Genomic DNA, 18,276 nt, shown 5'->3' on the forward strand with positions numbered 1-18,276 from the left:
GCTTTTATTTTTACAAAAGTATATTCATTATTGCTGTAAAATGTCAGTCTATTAAAGATAGAAAAATTCTTTAGAAGTATTGTATTTGAAATTACCAGTAGAGCAGGGGTTACAGGCCCTTAAGGAACTCACTTTTCTTTATCGTCATAATTTTGAATTTCTTTGTGCGTACCCTCTTCACTCTGTTCTTCCATTTTTCCACCCCTCTCAGCAGCTTCGTAGATTGTCCCAGGTTTTAAGAAAGAACAGGGGGAGATACCATTTGTGTAAATCCCTCCTGTGTTTCCCCTCTTTTCATAGCACTGCTTGGACTAGCCAGAGGGTCTTTGGTTCCCATCTTCTCCCGCCCAGGGACATCTTGCCTGCAACACCCCCAACCTGAACCCTCGATGAAATGTGTGGGGTAGCCCGTTGCTCTGAAATGTAGCTGAACTTTCAGATCTTGGTCTGTGATAAGACTCTACTTAACTGTCTACATTTAAACATGTTTTCTATATTGAAATTGAGAAAGAAAAGCTGGCTGGCCTAAAAAGAAATCCATTTTCAGTTATGAGTTTGCATTAGGGACATTTAGAACACATCGAATACTGTGTACTGGCTTTCGGGCTTTTCAGCCTGTGGGACATGAGATGTGGGGAGGGAGAGCTAGGAGAATAGAGAGGAGAAGATGCAGGTTTGGGGCATCCCAGCTTGAAATTCTGTTTCTAAATGCGTCTCTAAAAGGATCGCTTAACCTAAGATGCGCTTCAAGTACCATGCTGCAGTAGGATGGAATTTACCCATTTATGTGAAAATGTTTTCCATGCTCACAAACAGCCAATATTTGAGTGAACATTTAGAAAACAATCTATCTATAAACTGAAGATTTTAACAAAAATCAAGGAAGTGGCACTAGGACTTAGAGCTAGGGCATTAGGGGCACAGGTTCAAGTTGAAGTCTCAGCTCCTGTTCCAACCGGATATGTGAACCTGGACGAGTTATTCAAGCTCTGTAAATTTTATTTTTGCATCCACAAAATGATGGTAGAGGTACCTATTATTACATTATAGAATTATTATGAGGATTTAGTTATGTGATGGATCTAGTATGAACATTTAAGCAATACATAGTAACTTCTTGAGACAAGCATATGGCCACATGAGCAATGAAACCTGGGCAGGTTGAGATCTAAACCCAAGCTTTAGTTCAGAGCACAACTTTTGATTCTGTGTTTTATGTCGTTTAAAATGCACTGCAGTTCAACAGATCTCTTTTCTAAAGGTATTTAGTGAGAAAGGTAATAATTGCGTGAGTCAAAGATTTTCTTATGTTGCTGTCCTCCTCTCCCTAGCGACATGATAAAATAGAAACAGACTCATAGATGCAGAGAACAGAACGGCAGCTGTCAGAGCACAGGGAGGTTGGGGGCTGAGTGAAAAAAGGGAAGAGATTAAGCAAAAAAAAAGAAAGAAAGAAAAACACATAGACACGGACTACAGTGTGGCAATAACCGGAGGGAGAGGGGGTGGGGGGGAGAGGGAAAAGGGGGAGAAATGGTGATGGAAGGAGACCTGACTTGGGTGGTGAACACACAGTACAATACACAGATGATGTGTTACAGAACTGTACACCTGAAACCCATATAACTCTATTAACCAATGTCACCCCAATAAGTCCAATACAATTTTTTTTAAAAAATCAAGCCTCAGCCCTGATGTGAACATCACGTCTCCTGGTTTGGTCCTAACAGATTGTCCTGAGTCTGTGTCAGGCAGTGTCAGTTACATGTGTCATTTGCTTAGTTTCTGTTGTTGTGTTGTTGTTTATTCTTAGAAAAAATTAGCCAGAAATAGCCATTTTGTGAAACGTACATAGTTAGACAGATTTGTGATTCTTATGAGGGTAATAATCTATCTGTTATGAACTGGATCAATATGTAAATTAAATTGATTAATCTAGCAGGGGAAAAAAGGGGTTTGAGTTTGTCCTCAGTAAGCTCTTCCTCAAATGGTCGTCATCCTAATACAGGGCTCAGTATGCACTAAAAAGATGAGTGAGAGTAGAGTTTAAGCTTTTAGATTCTATCAGATATGCTTGCTCCTGGAAGTTTCGTATTTTCCACAGGCTTTAATGTTAAAACCTTGCAGCGACTACCGGAACATTTCGATACTCATTGATTGGTTTACTAAATGTGTAACTATATTTGAAATATATTCTGCATTTTCACTTTACTATTATTTTCATCTTGTCTGATAAAAAAAAAAACACCCTCCTGATGATCCCTGTAACAATGTGTGATTGGAATAATAACTTCACGTGTTGAGGAGTTTGTGCTGCAGCTGAGAGGCATGTAAATACAAGCTGCTTATTTGCAAGAAGCTTCCAGATTTGCAGTATGATTGCTATGGAAACCACATAATGAAAACCTTATAACCATCTGTGTGGTTTGATGGATTTTTACTGCATAGTTGAACTGTTTTTGTTTACTGTTATTAAAATGTTGAATGGAATATATTAACCCACAAACATTGACTATTTAAGGTATTAATTAGTATTGTATAATGACATCACGCCTCAACACCAAAATAAAATGTTTAACAATAAACCTAAGTAGAACACCACATGTTTCTATTTCTAATATATTGTGAAGGTGATTATTACCTAGAATCTTAGTCACTTGTCCTAACATATATTTTTGAGTGGTGTAGAGAGGTTCACTCTGTTTATAAATGAGTGTAATAGAATTTATTTTCATGATTTTTGAATCAATTTCTTCATTCAGTCTTTATTGAACATCTCCCTTATACCGTATTTTATTCGAGATTCAGTCTGAGTTTTTCCCCCCTAAGATGAACACACACACACACACACACACACACACACCAGATTTGACTTTGTTGTCTTTTTTATGGAAGCTATTTGTATTGTCAGCACAAGATAAAATGAGTTGTTTGAACATTGTTAAGACAAAATTGATGTGTGGAACACAGAAGGCTTTGACCTGAAAATACCAGTACCAGGTTTGAAGTGGAGAAACAAAGTGATTTTAACGAGCATCTCATCCTCTAACATCCTGCTTATTAAGCCTCTCACGTGGCTTTCAATTTGGATACTTACAGTAAATATTGATACTTAAGTAAATATGTTTAATATTCTGGTAATTTAAGAATACACTTTGCACATTAAGGCACTTAATTTTTAATAAAATAAGAATAACCTCATAGTAATAAATTCTAACTTGTTAACTTTGCCAAGAGCCAAGTTTTTTTTTATTTAACTATTACATTAGTTTGATATCTTGACAATGACTTTGGGTGGTGAGTCTAAATTCCACAGTCTCTTCTTAAGAGCCAAGAATACTGCTCCCTATATTGCCTTAAGGACAAGTGCCCTTAACTGTTTTTTAATTTACTTTTTACTATTGTACTTGTGACCAAATTGTAAGAGAGGGAGTGCTGGGGAGAACGCAAGGGTGCAAAGTGAGAGAGAGCTTCCCCTCTCACCTTTTAAAATGTTAACTATCTGTAAAACGAGTAGGTTGGACAAAATGACTGCAAATATCCCTAATTTTGATGAAAACACCCTGTTAGGCGTGTATGGTAGCTCGACCTTGAGGTTTGGCATAGTGAGCTAACTGTTGTTGAATAGAAAAGAGACAGGATTTAGTATCAGACTTTTTAATGAGGTCTTTTATGTATTAATTACTCTTTGACTAAACCATATTAAATTGACAGTGTTAGGTTCAACTCAATATATATAAATTATCAAGTATTTCCAGCTCTTCCTTATATTGGAGCTTTTCCTTATTTCGTTTGAATTGAATTTTAAAAATCTGAGACAGTTGTATTTGTCTTACAAGCATAATAACCCCCAAGCTTGATTTAAATGTTGATTTTTATTAATCACCACTTTAAAATTCGCACGAGCCTTCTACATGTGCATACGCAGTCCTGGCCTCTCCACCAGCTTTTCCAGCTGCCCTGGACATCTCCTCTGGGTTGCCCCACCAGTGCGTTCAACCTCTCGTGTCAGAAACACGACTCCTTATGTTTCCGCAGCAAAGTGGCTTATCTCTGCTATTCTCTTTTTCAGTAACGATGTTCCCATCGCTCAGTTAACTAATAAGCTCAAACCCTCAGTCATCCTTGGTTGCCCTCCCCACTCCTCAGCCCTCCCCATCCAGTCAGGCACAGAGTTTATCAGCTCCAGTTCCTTTACCTCTCCTGACCTGACCATCTCCTTCCCATTTCCTCTGCCCCTTCGGCTCAGGGCTTCCTTCCCCTTCGGCCAGACTCTGAGTGTCTCTCTCCCTGGGTCCCTCCTCTGGGAGCAGCTGAGTCTTCCTGGGGCATAATTTCAGCCCTGCCCTTTCTCTGCTCACAGATCTCCTGGGCCTTGCATTGCCCACCGAGCAGAAGTCTGACGTCCACGGCAGGATGCGCAGTGCCCTTCAACGACTGGCCCAAACCACCAGCGTTCCCTCCCAGCCTGCTCTCTCCCTCTGAGTACCACGTTCTCCAACTACAGGGAATGTGGTGGCGCCTTGTTCTTTCGTCTGTGCCGCTCCCTCTGTCTGGAAATCGTCTCCTCCCCATCTCCCCTCGTTCAGATCCTCTCCGTCTCTCGGGGCCTGCGTGGTGTTCCCTGCCGGGTGGTTCCTTCTCTGCACTCCTCCGTGCCTGGACCGCACACGTCAGGCGTTAGGCCCCGTCCCAGTTTCCTTTACATTCTGTCTTCTGTCCCTCCAGGTTGTCAGCTTCCTGAAGGCAGAAGCGCCCTACTGCCCTGGCCTCCTTGGCAGAGTCTCTCTTTTACATGCAGTTCATACTCAATGAGGATTTATTGGTTGAATTATTTAATCATCATAACAGCCATACTTAATATATTTAGCATAATTGTCTTCAAAGTTCTGGATTTTTCTGGAAATTGTGATTCTTTTTGACCCCAGTGTTTCTTTGGCATCCCATTTCATTCATATGCCCTGCCTTAAGTATTACTCCATTTTACATATCCCCAGGTGGGGCAAGTGGTAATGTAACACGTGTTTCTTTGTTGTAAAAGAATCAGTCTATTGACTCTGTTAAAAACTGTTCTCCTTGGCCCTGGCTGGCGTAGCTCAGTGGATTGAGCGCAGGCTGCGAACCAAAGTATCGCAGGTTCGATTCCCAGTCAGGGCACATGCCTGGGTTGCAGGCCATGACCCCCAGCAACTGCACATTGATGTATCTCTCTCTCTCTCTTTCTCCCTCCCTTCCCTCTCTAAAAATAAAATGGATAAAATCTTAAAAAAAGCACACAAAAAACTGTTCTTGATCTTACCACGTTTCTTCCTATAACTCGGAGAAGGAATGTGATGGGAGAGTGTGGAAATTATATAGGTGAGGTACTTAATGTATGTGGGCCAGGGAACATGGGCTTGATAATCACGAACCTGAGTTCGAATAAAAATTGGAACCTGCTTTATATTTTCAATTCTCAGTATACTCGCCTGTTAAATGAGGATTTAAACATTGTTTATCTATGAAATCTATACATCTGCTATAGTGTATGACACATAGTAGGTTCTCAGTATAAGTGTGGGGTGGGGCGGTTTTCTTGAAGGGTACGGGTCCTTCTAGCGTTCTCCTGTGAAGATCAAGTGAGTCAGCCTACAAAGTCTCTGATACTCAATAAGAGACTGGATTTTATATCACACGCTTTCTTTTTGCTAGAACATTGACGTTTTAGGGACCGTGGTTTTGTGCGAGGTACTGCTGCCACAGTGTAATGCGGTCCATCTGGGTAGTGCTGGCCGTTGTTTTACTGGACATCAAGGCTTTTCTGGGTCTGAGATGGTCCCAGATCAGTCTCTACAAGGATGTAAAGCAACATGTGCGAAGCACTAGTACGTATCTTACATTTGAGTGAGCCAGCTGGTAAAGGTTGCTACTTGGAAATGGCTAGAGGTTTATTTGTTCAGCTTTAGACTATTGACAAAGGAATGTGAATGTTGAGTGGTTTCCTCCTTCGAAAAGGAATCTCTATATGTTATCAACTTCTCGTTTTGCTCTGAACACGGGAGTACTGTGTTGTTATCTCAGAGGAAGCCCTTCAGTGTGCCCTGTGTGTTGTTTACTTGCAGAGGAGGAAGAGGACAGCGCGCCCGGGAAAGTGGAGGAACAAAGGAAGATGAGTCAGGACAGTGCTCACCACGCCACAGGTAATGAATGGCGCAGCTCCCCGGGAGAGCTGATTTCGGTTGTGTTCACGTTCTCACCGCCCCGCAGACGTGGACACAGCTCCCCAAAGCCGGCTTCTCCAGTGCGGGCATCTTCCGGCTGATAAACTGCTTAGCCCCATTTAGGATGCATGAAAACCACTTGAGAAGGATTTATAAAGTAAGCCAATTTATACAAGGTATTCCTTCCTGAATTACTTTGTAATGACTCAATTAGCTTTCATTTCTGCACAAAGGAGATTTAGTTGCATAAATTAGCTTATCATCATTGAGGAAGTGTCACTGCTAAAGGACAGTTTATAGATACAACATGCAGTTGCTGTCAAACCTATAAGAATGTAATATAGACATCTGTGTATACTTTGTGCTTGAGCAGAACAGACTTCTGCCATTCAGAGACTAACAGGGGACAACAAGTTGCCCAGGGGACTGGCAATGTAGACATCTCTGAAAAGGTCAACTTGACACAGGCTCTGACAATCGACCCACAGCTCTGTCTTCTTTGATAAAAATCAGATAAACTTAAGACCGCTAATTGATCTGCAGCCTGTTTAAATGTTGGCCATGCATATCTTCATTGCATATGATTAACACAGAAAGCAAATGAATTGGGTAAGAAATGCCAGGGTCCAGTGACAGCAGCTTAAAAATTGGAAAAGGACGCTGGTGGCCTACAAGTCCAGGAAGGATCGTCCCCTATCCATTTCCACTTGGCATGTTGCCCCACGTACTAATTATGACTGAGACTGAAAAAATAACCGCCCATGCTGTGGACAGAATCACACGATATGCTCAACTTTTCTTGCTGATTGTTATTTCCAAGTAACAGGAGATAAACCATATCTGTAGTGTAGGCACGAGGTGAGTTTTGATAAACCCACAATTATTTTACACGGAAAGACGAGGAGGACTGCCTTCTTATCAGGACCTTGCCCCTCGCCGTAGCCTCAAGGCCGCTGGGGCAGGGTCTGCCGTATCATCCCACGTCCTGCAAAGAGCTGGAGCTGGGGTCACCTTCCCCTCTCCGATACGTCCATACATCACTCTTTCGAGCTGTCAGAGGCAGGGTGGACAAGAAGTGTGTGTTCAGGAAGTGGCTTTCCAGAGTCCTTCCTACTGTGACATGTGGAAAGGAAACAGAGGCCTGGTTTCCGGACCTGGACAGGAAAGCAGGAGCAGGTTGCTGCAAAAGGTTTTGCTTTGCTTTTTTCAGAAAGGAAGCGAGGATGGAGTCATTAGATGTTAGCACTCAGGCCCTGTAAAATGCAGCTATAAAACCCTGCAGCGGAGTGAAACCTTGAGGGTGATGTTCACTAGTAATTTAAGTATATATGTTTTATTATGTGTCATAAGCTCCTGCCAAAAGCATATAGCTTTCTTTTTAAAAATTCCCATGCAGGTATAGAACGTAGACACATACAGATATGCTTTCCACAAATTTAAGTATTTTGTCTTAAAGCAATTGTATTTTCCAAAAACCCTTTTATAGTGACTGTCTCCCAAATTTTCGCCTTTGAGGGAAGGGGAAAAAAAATCAGGTTTTTCTCAGAGGAATGCATTAAATAGATCTAGCTTTTCATGCAATAGCTATAAATTAGCACTGCAATAATTCTTATCTTTCGTGACATGAAATTCTTTTCAAGCAACAGTTTTAAGGCTTTTGCATAGCAGTGACCTTTGCTCTCCCCCGGCTGTCAAAGATGTAACACTAGAAGTTTGTTTGCTGTGCGGGGCGGAGAGTTGACAAGGGTATTACTATCTTGCTGAGCATCACATGATGTGAACTTCTAACCTTACTCAAGAATGTTACATATTCTTCACGTTGACTGATTTTACTTAAAAAAATCAGATTAATGTAAAATACGTAAGCAAAAACAAAATTAATCTTGGATTTCTTACAAGTTCTTTCATGTTCAAGCTTATATATGTTGAATGTGTTTGTTATATTTATAATAAAGATTCCATTTGATTTTTTTGAACATTGTTCAATATGCTTATCTTTCTAAAATAGTTTTTAAACCTGTAACACTACTGAAGGAGAGATTCTCCATTATTTTATTGTTGTATATTTCACCCACTGTCATCGTTTTCAAGACCTTTGCATTTTTGCAAAAGTATCTCCAATGTTTAGTTTATATTTTCCTAATAATTTTATTATTGCCCAGTGATCTTGTTTTGTATTTTTTAAAAAGCAGAAGCAAGTCTGTTGTTTAAATCTGTCGCAGGCTGACTAATTTAAATTATTTTCTTTCTTTTTTTAATCGTTCATGCCTCTCAGGACAAGAAACATTGTTTTTTTTTTTGTCATTTTGAAAACATAGATCATGATGGGGATAGAATAAGAACATAAGAAAGTCTGTGCTGTAAAGACAACAGGCTTCATTTGTACTCAGAATGTGTGCTTATCTGTGGTCTATGACGTTATGCTTCATCCCAGGTCTCGGTATTTTTTAGAAATGTACTTCACGTGGATTATTTTTTCGGTGCAGAGGTGAGCAGTGTTAACTTTTGGGAAGCCACTGTGTTTCCGAGGCTACATCTGTGCATCATTTTTTGGTGTATGTTCAGTCACACTTAAAATTTTAAAAAGTAAGACAGAGGAGCTCACGGCTCTCTAAGGAACCAGATAATTCCTAACTTTTATGTCTAGAATTTATCCCAAGAATCATCACATTACTTTTCTGAGAAGACTAAGGCCAAGAAACAGGTCCTTCCACGTTTTCTCCCTAGCTGGGATTCTACTTCATGCTGAATGGCATGCGGAAATAGAGAGAACAGTAAATTGTGTGTGCATGTAGCCACGTGACACAGACGACTTATTGTTCTTTACCAGAGCTCACATATGGGACACTGAAATGAGGTGGGTCTTTGGGTAACACCATCATCAAGATTACAGAAAGCGCAGCAGAAAATGCGTCCTCTCCCCAGTACTGCCGCGTCGCTAGCTCGGCTACCTCGCAAGGCAGTGAGATTTAATGAAACGCTCATGATGCACATCTAGGGAGAGATGCATTTGGCACACAGTGGGGGTCCTGTGCCCCTCATGTGCTCCTGTAACTCCCATTAGTGTTAATGGGAATTTCACCAAGCGCATCAAGGGGAAGAGAGACCCCAAAGTGATAAGGATGATTATGCATTAGAAATCATCATATACTTTTCTTTTCCTTCCTTCCTTCCCTGAACCTCTTGAAAATCTATTGAATGAGAAGCTGTTGTGAGAGGATCTGAAAAAGGGAACGGCCGGCAGCAGGCTGGACAGCTGAGGAGGCCACTGGGACAGCCGCCCTAGCCAAGCCACAACTTCTACTCTGCTTTTTAGCCCAAGTTGTGTTCTTCAGCCTTTTCAGACGCAGCCTAAGGCTGAGCAGCCTGAGGAACACACAGGAGCCTCAACTATGCAGATCCTTTTACCTCCTGGCCAGTGACTGCAGGGGAGGGCCGTGCATGTGAAATGATGTCATCCTCTCTTTGCTCTAATTCCCGGACTTTTAAACTGACACTGACGGACTGCATGGGGCGCAACATTTGACCCATTTAGCAGTTGATTCAATCTGACGAGGATGTTTCAACTTCTAAATCTCTATTTGTCTAAATAAGTGGTTTTTAAAGGAAATCAGTCACTTTATTATTAAGTAATTTTTTCTAAAAAGAAAATAATTTGACAATGTTTGGAGTGATCTGTCCAGCCAGAGTGCCCTCTAGTGTCCATTTATAGAATTTACTTAATATGTGCTTTGTTGGGGGGAATGTAATGAAGGGTGGCCCCAAGCATTGTTAGTTCTTGGTTGGATTCCCAGGCTTGTGCACATCCCTGCTGGTACCCGTGATGAGTGCTCAAATGCTAGAGTGGAGAAGTCAATAAGGTATTCCCTCTCTCTGTCTCCCTCTCTCCATCCCTCCCTCTTTTCCTCCCCCTCCCATTTCCCTCCCTCCCTCCCTCCCTCCTTCTCTTTGTTTTAATTCTTAGAAAACAAGAGAAAAAAAATTTAATAGGAGGATTTTTGCTAGGTAGTATATTCTAGTCCTTCTTTATTTTCTTAAAAGTATAATTAAAAAGCCACGTCTTACTTCCTAAGTATTCAGACTCCCTATGATTCAGATTTTCTTTTTGGCTTTAAAAAAAATGTTTTCAATGTTAAAGAGAGTTTTTAACATTTCTAATGAACATAGCACTGGGTCCGTGACACAAACCATGTGTAGTAAGACGAATGCCCTGATGCCGTGCTAATCTGACTGGTTGTGCCGGAATGGCCCAGGAGCCTGCTGTCTGAGAGCCACGTAACGAAAGTACGATGACAGCGCTGCTCCAGCCTGTGCCTCCCCACAGCCATCCCCTCCGCAGTCAAAGATGACATTCAGTGGGGGAAGTTGTCAGCGCGCGTGTGTCCTGCCTGGTTCCTGAACACACGGACATCTTATTGATACTGCTCGCATTCTTTTTGCGTTAACTCATCAAAACTCAATTATCATGAAATTAAAAACAGGAAGCAGTTCTCAGTGTAACAAAAGCATCCAGTGTATTTAACTCTGTGCCGTGTTTCAGGAGCCCCACATTGTGTAAGTGACAAAGCATTTATTACCCGGTTTATTGTGGCATCACAGAGCGGGGAGCGCTAAATAATCAATCAGTTAATGGTCTGTATGGCAGTTTGAGCACATCACATCCATTGTGCTTATGCTGTTAGAAGGATGAGCTGATAACTCCAGTGCATGTTGCATGTTTATTCAGAGCCTAATGTCCCAAACCAGGGCTGACAGAAATCTTGAAAAATGCAGCTTCAGCATTGGCAGTTTCTAAGTTGTTGAAATATTTTTTGAATAACTTTGAGAGGCTTTGGGTACAAAAGTCCCGAAAGATAAGGGCTGGAATTACCCTTTGCATTATTTCCACTTTATCCTCTTTCTTGAACGAGATTGAGGTTTTAGAATTTTTTTAAAAAGTTGTTTTCTGATTTGGGTGAGATTTGTACCTTAACTCCTTTATTATTTTTTTAAGAAGTGTCCCAGTTCTATAAGGTGCTTATTTGCAATGTGTCACATCTCTTGGCTATTGCTCATTAGGCAGTGTGGGCCTCGTCTTCAAAGCATGTTGCACGTGAACTTAGGTTCCTATATAACGTAAGTGTGAAGTAACTCTAAGGTGCTGGTTTGATGAGAAAATGTCAGTTACAGGTTTTAGATGAACAACAAAGGGACAGAAAGAGAAAAAAGAGACATTCAAAATCAGACCTTTTTGAAAGTGCTCCTCAATTAGATGGTAATAAGAAGTAGGATTCTTGTGCATAAGCATTTTCTTTGAATCAAGACTGACTTTTTTACTATGTTGGTGGTTTGAGGTGGCCCCTTAATTTCTCTTGGTTCATTTGTAAATGAGGGCCTCTTACATAAGAGCTCTAACTCATGTTTTCTCTTCTTTCTAGGGGATAAAAGCACTGACTACGCCAATTTTTACCAGGGTTTGTGGGACTGCACAGGTGCTGTTTCTGATGAGTTATCATTTAAACGTGGTGATGTGATTTACATTCTTAGCAAGGTAAGAAGATACTCGAAATGACAACTGTAAAGGGAGAATACAAAACTAGATTTGTGTGTGTTTGGATTACAGCACTGGGGAAAAATGCCAATTGGAATTCTTCTAGGTCCTTGTTAACAATCAGGAGTTCACAATAATTAATTATTTTGTCAAGTGAAATATAATCAAAATTTAAACACAATCAGATAACAGGATTCAACTTAACAGTGTGTTTACCTATCACTTTAGCCTTTGGCTCACGTCCACACACTGCCTTCTCCAGAAACAATATACTTATGTGAAAGTTAACATTGTAAGGTATTAGGTTATTTATTATGTTTTTCTTTCCTCTTCCTTTTTATTCTTCTGTGTGCTTATTCTGATTTTGTCTGCCATTCACTACTGGAAACACCGTGTTTATAGAACAAGCTTTTCATCTTTATGTAAATACATCGGGTGTTCCGACAATTTAAGAGCTATGCTTTTCTATTCAGACAGGTTGAAGCAACTTTTTTAAGTTTAACATAATAGCAAAGTATATCGCTACAAACCCATCTTTGTATATTAAAAAACCATGTCTCTGCCTCTTTAAGATACTGGATTATTCAAAATCTTTCCGTCCTTTAGTCTAAAAGTTTCTTAATTGTGATTACCCTTCTGACGATGTGTGTGAGCTCCCTTAAACTTAACATTTTAACTTTTCCTACTGTAATACGGGTAATAAAAAAGTATTTCCTTCAGTCTCTTTTATGAGGCTATTTTAGAAACAAATGATATATGGAAACTACTTATAAGTGTGGCAATGTTATATAAATCATAAGTCTGGGAACTTACTGTGGTTTCATGATTAGAGAAATATTTTAGGCTTTTCAGGAAGAATATGATTGTTAGAGAAGAGAATTTGGAAATAAGGTCACTTACTGAATTTTAACACTATTTGGCTGGTGCATAAAATCATAACAGGGAATCACAGAGCCCTTGAGTGAGGGGTCGTCTGTCTATTCCTTGTGTGTACAGGTGAGGGACCCTGGTCGGGAGAGCGCAGAGCCTGTACCTACCCAGGCACCTTGACGTCCAGACCGGGGCTTTCTGCTTGGTTTTTTTCTCGTGCTTGTACCTTTCTTCCTTCTCCCATCCCTCTCTCTCCTCTCTCCTCCCTCCCTTTTCTCTCCCCTCTTTTCCACCTGTGTTTAGTTTGAAATCATCACAAAGTACCTGTGATGTGCCAGGTCCCATTCTAAGCACCAGAAATGCAAAAGAAATAAGACATAACCACTTGTGGATTATTGGGGGAAATATGAAGTAAGGAAATACAGCCAGCTGTGGTGATTGCTAGTTAAGGTGCCCAGACCTGAGACCCGTCTTTTATTTCTCAATCCTCTGTTCATTAGTGTGGGATTTTTTTTTTTTAGAAAGATATTTTCACTACTTAGAAGCTATAGATAACCATATCACAACTCTTGGATCAAGCTTATTGTTGAGATGTAATTGCCTGAGTTAGGCAATTACATCATTTTTTTAATTAATCACTTATATTTTTTGAATTAATTCCTTAATATAGGAACCAAGCTGATTAGTTTGAGGTCTGGACAAACTTCCTTGGCATCATTCCTCAGCCTGACTTAGCTCACAGTTTCTTTCACCAATTTAGCTGCAACTGTGTATAAAATTAAAATGTTGATCAGCTTCCACTCAGAATTTCAGATTATAGGGATACATGGCAGGTAGCCATTATGTTTCTGTGGTAAAATATGAAACCCGTGCAGCCCAGGCGGACCTGTTCTTAAAGTCTCCCTTCCGAATCAGGCCGTCTTCGTTGCTGGGAGCCCCAGAGGACCCACCTCCAGGGGAGGCTGTGGAGCAAGCGACATTCCCATAGGCGTGTACCACTCCTACCGCTGCCTTTGAAATCGTCTTCTGTTGATATGAAATTATACATGTGATCATACAGGTGCATTCTGCTTCTAGGCTTCCAGGGAAGGCAATGCTGGTACTCCCAAAACTGCTGTGTGCAGATTGTGATTTTATATGTGAAACCTGATCATAGAGCCAAGGTTAATGGTAGTCCAGCCTATAGGGAGAACATACTGCCATCTGAGATTTCTAAATGCTAAAAAGCACATTATCAGTATTGGCTCAATGATTGGCTGTCCGTATTAACCCAGCTGGGGACCTAGTAGAATCCACCAGGTAAATCTTAGTGGGTGTGAAGTAAAGGACACGTAGCTGTCCCTCAGTGAAATCTGGACAAATTTGGGGCCGCTGATGGATATTGTGGCTGTTGGCCGTCAGGTGGCTTTGGGGGTTCGTGTATGTTTCTGAAGAGTCTAGCTTCTCCACTTTGCACTGGGCAAGTTCACCTTGGAAACTACATTTTTACTTGGCTTGGCCTTGGCCTTTCAGTTTTTATCAAAAATTTGGCAAACATAGACTGTAAGTTAATATCATAAATTCACTTAACATATGAATGAAGACAGCAGTTTGAATACTTGACTTTACTGTAAATGTAGAACTCAAGGCCCTTTGTAGAAGAGAGTGAAAAATTGCTCAAAAGGGCTTGTTTTTAGATCAAAGTAGAGCAGATCTTATAGATGGATAGATCTTTTTTAAAAAGTACAATTATTATAGAAATCCCTAGATTGTTACATGCCTAGGGATTTGTTTAATCTTTCTCAGAGTTATATTTAGACCTTGTGGTGATGGAATGAAATTTTACCGGTTTAATTTATTTTTTACACCATCTAGTGGCTCAGAATGAGTGGTGCAGCTAATTGCTGCTAATGTGTACAATCAAAATTATGTCATAAATCCAACTTTAAATCCAGCTATGGGTTATTACTTTTCTATCTCATGTCAATAAAGTATTGGCATTAATCAGGAAAAAGTTTTCATCATTCTGAATTAAATGTAAAAGTTGTATACAGAAGGGAGAATACATGATGTTTATGGAGACATAGAAAATATACTTTGTGAAGAAATTAACACTACACCTTTCCAAATAATAACAGCATTTAAGAGTTTAAGGAAGTATAACTTGCTTTTAATATTAACTGACCTATAATTTGCAATATTTAATTATTACCGTTTGCCTCACCTTCTAGAAGTTGTCCGTTCTGAAAATACTCTTTCAAAAGGCTGCACAAGATAGTTTAAGAAAAGATGCACTTTTGATGTAAATGAAGATTAAATCATGAAATAAAATGGCATACATTATATTAAAGAGAGTATTCATTTTGCGAATGTAATGACAAAAGATTTAACTGCTTTGATGATTCGACTGTCTTCATTAAAATTCACTATAGAAAGTTTCATTTTTAAATTGTCTTTTTCTGTTTTTGCAAGGAAGCCTGGAGGGCCTGTCAGCTGTGCTCAGTCAGCCGGGGGTCAATGTATCTATTTTAAGGCGTCTTTTGGGGAGTTTTACAGATCTCAGCCTTTCTTTTTAAATTTTTAGTGAAAATCAAATGTTGCAGTAAAGAAAGAAGAGTGGGCAGATGCCTGCCCTCCCCGCTTGCCCTGTTAACGTTTTCCAGTCGGCAGCTGTCACGTGACCCAGGCCGAGCTAGCTCCTCCTTCAAAGTGGCCCGCATTCTCTTAGTTCTAACCTTTGAACCTCACAAATAATAAATCTAAATAGTGCCTTAAAAGGCGAGCCAGTAGTAATGTTTTGCATGCAGTTCTTTTCATATAGGGTTGCCACTGGTTTTCATGTTAAAATAAAACACTTTACATAGACTTGAATAGTTCAGGGGAGATTTCTAAATCTCCCCGCCACCCCACTAACAGAGTGGAGCACTTCATCTGAGGTGGGTAAATCTGGAATTTGTAATTTTAATAACAGCTGCATTGTTAGTGAATTAACTCTGAAACACAAGGCCTGGTTTCAGATTAACTTCGTAGGTAAAAATAATATATCTGAAATAGGAAATGCTTTATTTATTTAGGAATTAGGTTGTTTAAAATCATGCTAACTCCTTTTTTAAAATTTTATTTTAATCATTGTTCACGCTAACTTCTTTTACTAGTTTGCATTTCAGTTTTATTACCACCTTCAACACGGGTATATTATCATCGTTAATACTATTTTCCTACACCTGTGTTTGTGAAATCTTATCATTTTAGCAGCAGGGCCCAGGCTATATAGCAATAGGCGTATGCCAAGGCAAACCTCTTCGGGATGTTATTCTACTTGCTGTTCTGGATTTACGTTTATCTTTCAATCTGCACTCATCGGTAAATTGCTAACCACATTCCTATTCTTACTTTTAAAGCAATAAATTATTTTTAGAGACTTAATGACAGAAGAGCTATGCTTCAGCGGGAAAGAGGCATGCTACTTTGGTATGAACAGGAAAATTAAGAGGGTTAAGAATCCTGGGATATTTTATCGAGTCCAGGGCATATGTGACTTGAGCTTTACAGTTTAAAAAAAAAATTTAAGTCAGAAACAGGAAATGTAGGTTGACAGTGTTCACTAATATACAATAAAAGGACTTTTTTTTTTAGTGCGTATTGGTTGGAATTCCAGTCGTTGGCTCTTTTTCTGTTTTTCTGTGACTTTTTCCAAGGATTGGTGAATTGTGATTGTCACCGATTGTTTGCTTCTCATTGTGAAAATGTAAAGATTCCATTACTAGAGCTCTTTTTGGCTCCAAACCTAACAGAAAAATAAAACAAAGTGAAAGTCTTGCTGAGCTCTCCTGGCAGAGGGAAATACAGGGTTACTTTTTAGCTCTCAGTTTTTTCCTTGGTGACCATCTGACCCATTGTGCCACAAATAGCATGGCCAACTGCTGAGGAGTAACTAGGACATCTCGATGTAGGACACGCATTGTTGGCACTAGGCTGGTTCCCAGAATGTTGTCATATCTGACAGCCTTTTGGGGAGGAGAAGGAGTAGTGAGGAGTAATTGTACTTGTAACTGTGATTGTTTAGGTCTGGTGGCATTTGGTTGATGCACACGAGTGCTATCAACACGGGGATGCTGTGGTCTGGGGTACAGCGAGGCAGGCACCCACTGCTCCCTGGTGTTGATACGCAGTTTAGGGACACAGCACCATGTCAGGAGGTGTCCTGGCTCCACGTGTGGGGCTCCTTACCCGCTTGCGAACAACGTGCTCGAGTACTTCCCTAGGTTCTTCTCTTACATGAAACGGAGGGAGCATTCCAGGAAAATGCCAATGAGTGAACGGAAAGGTCCTTACCGCACAGGCAGGCTGGCAGGCTGAGCCCCTGCAGTGGCTTGAGAGGCGGAGGAGAAACCCAGTGGTGCTGTCCAAGGCCGGGGAGCTCCTGGCTGCGGGGCCGGTGTGATTTAACTCTATATGGGACATGCACCCATTTGCCGGAAGCAAAAAACAAAAAAGCAACAACAACAAAAATACCTTAAAGAAAAACACTATGCTGATTATTTTTTAATCCTAAATGGAAAAATCCATGCTTGCTTATGCTCTCCAAGTCCCCCCCAAATTAAGAACCTCCTCACTGTATACATCGCCCACTTTTACTCCTTTGAGATGTCTCCCTCCTCATCCCTGTGGAGGTCGGGTTCCCTTTGGCCGAGCAGGGTAGAAAACTGCTCATAATAACAAGACTGCCTTAGACTGAACTCCAGAATACTCTAGTTTTGTCGTCCTGGCATTTTGCTACACCAATAATAGGAAGGGAGAGGGAGGAAATGAAAACATATTTGTTGCTCACCTGCAATATCCTGTTCTGGGCCTCATCTGATTCATACGCTGACCCTGTGGAGCAGGCCTTGTAGTTTTGCAGACGAGGAAACTGATGCTCGGTGCGGTTATGGTCTGGTGAATCGCCTGAAGAGACCACCTAGCAGGTACCTTGTTCTGGAATCAGTGCAGATCTGACCCTAAAGCTTTTCCTCCTTCTGCCTGGCTGTCCAAGTGGACCATGACTAGGATTGTCTGTCTTTCCCTCTCAGCCCTGAACTCCTTGAAGTAGGCAATGTGTTTTCAGTGTTTTTGTATCCCAAATACCTACCATTATGCAAATAGAGAGTTCATATGTGTTATGAAAATACAGTTAACAATAGGAAATAATCCCAAACTTCTTAAAAGAATTAGAATCACCTGGCTGGCCTAGCTCAGTGGATTGAGCGAGGGCTGTGAACCAAAGCATCACAGGTTCGATTCCCAGTCAGGGCACATGCCTGGGTTGCAGGCCACAGCCCCCAGCAACCGCACATTGATGTTTCTCTCTCTCTCTCTCTTTCTCCCTCCCTTCCCTTTCTAAAAATAAATAAATAAAAAATCTTAAAAAATAAAGTGTGTTTTAGTTTCACAATCTGTATTAAAAAAAAAAGAATCAGAATCATAGAATCATAGAGTTAGCACCAACCCTTCACTTTCGAGGTAAAGAAATCTGAGGGCTCAAGATAACGGAGGGAAAATAAATAAAAGACTAAAGAAAAAAGGACGACTCCGGTGGAGACCTTAAGCTTCCAACTCGGCTCTGGGCTTCTAGGCAGCCAAACTAAAAATGGGACAGACAGAGGACTCATAATTTCTCTTAATCATAAAGGAGAACTCTCACTAGGCTTTTCCCAA

The 18,276-nt window shown here is 40.6% G+C and overlaps 1 protein-coding gene across 2 annotated transcripts in view; it reads left to right on the forward strand.

Moving 5' to 3' along the window:
- Window positions 1-18,276, forward strand: part of SKAP2 (src kinase associated phosphoprotein 2) — a 167,353-nt gene that overhangs the window by 135,700 nt on the left and 13,377 nt on the right. For both annotated transcript variants that reach the window (XM_045828490.1, XM_045828489.1), the window contains exons 10-11: window positions 6,102-6,179; window positions 11,618-11,730. In XM_045828490.1, the coding sequence (XP_045684446.1) occupies window positions 6,102-6,179; window positions 11,618-11,730 (191 nt within the window). The remainder of the gene's footprint in view (window positions 1-6,101; window positions 6,180-11,617; window positions 11,731-18,276) is intronic.

The sequence above is a fragment of the Phyllostomus hastatus genome, unplaced genomic scaffold (genome assembly GCF_019186645.2).
Source record: "Phyllostomus hastatus isolate PE091 unplaced genomic scaffold, TTU_PhHast_1.1 phas_scaffold_78, whole genome shotgun sequence".
NCBI lineage: Eukaryota > Metazoa > Chordata > Mammalia > Chiroptera > Phyllostomidae > Phyllostomus > Phyllostomus hastatus.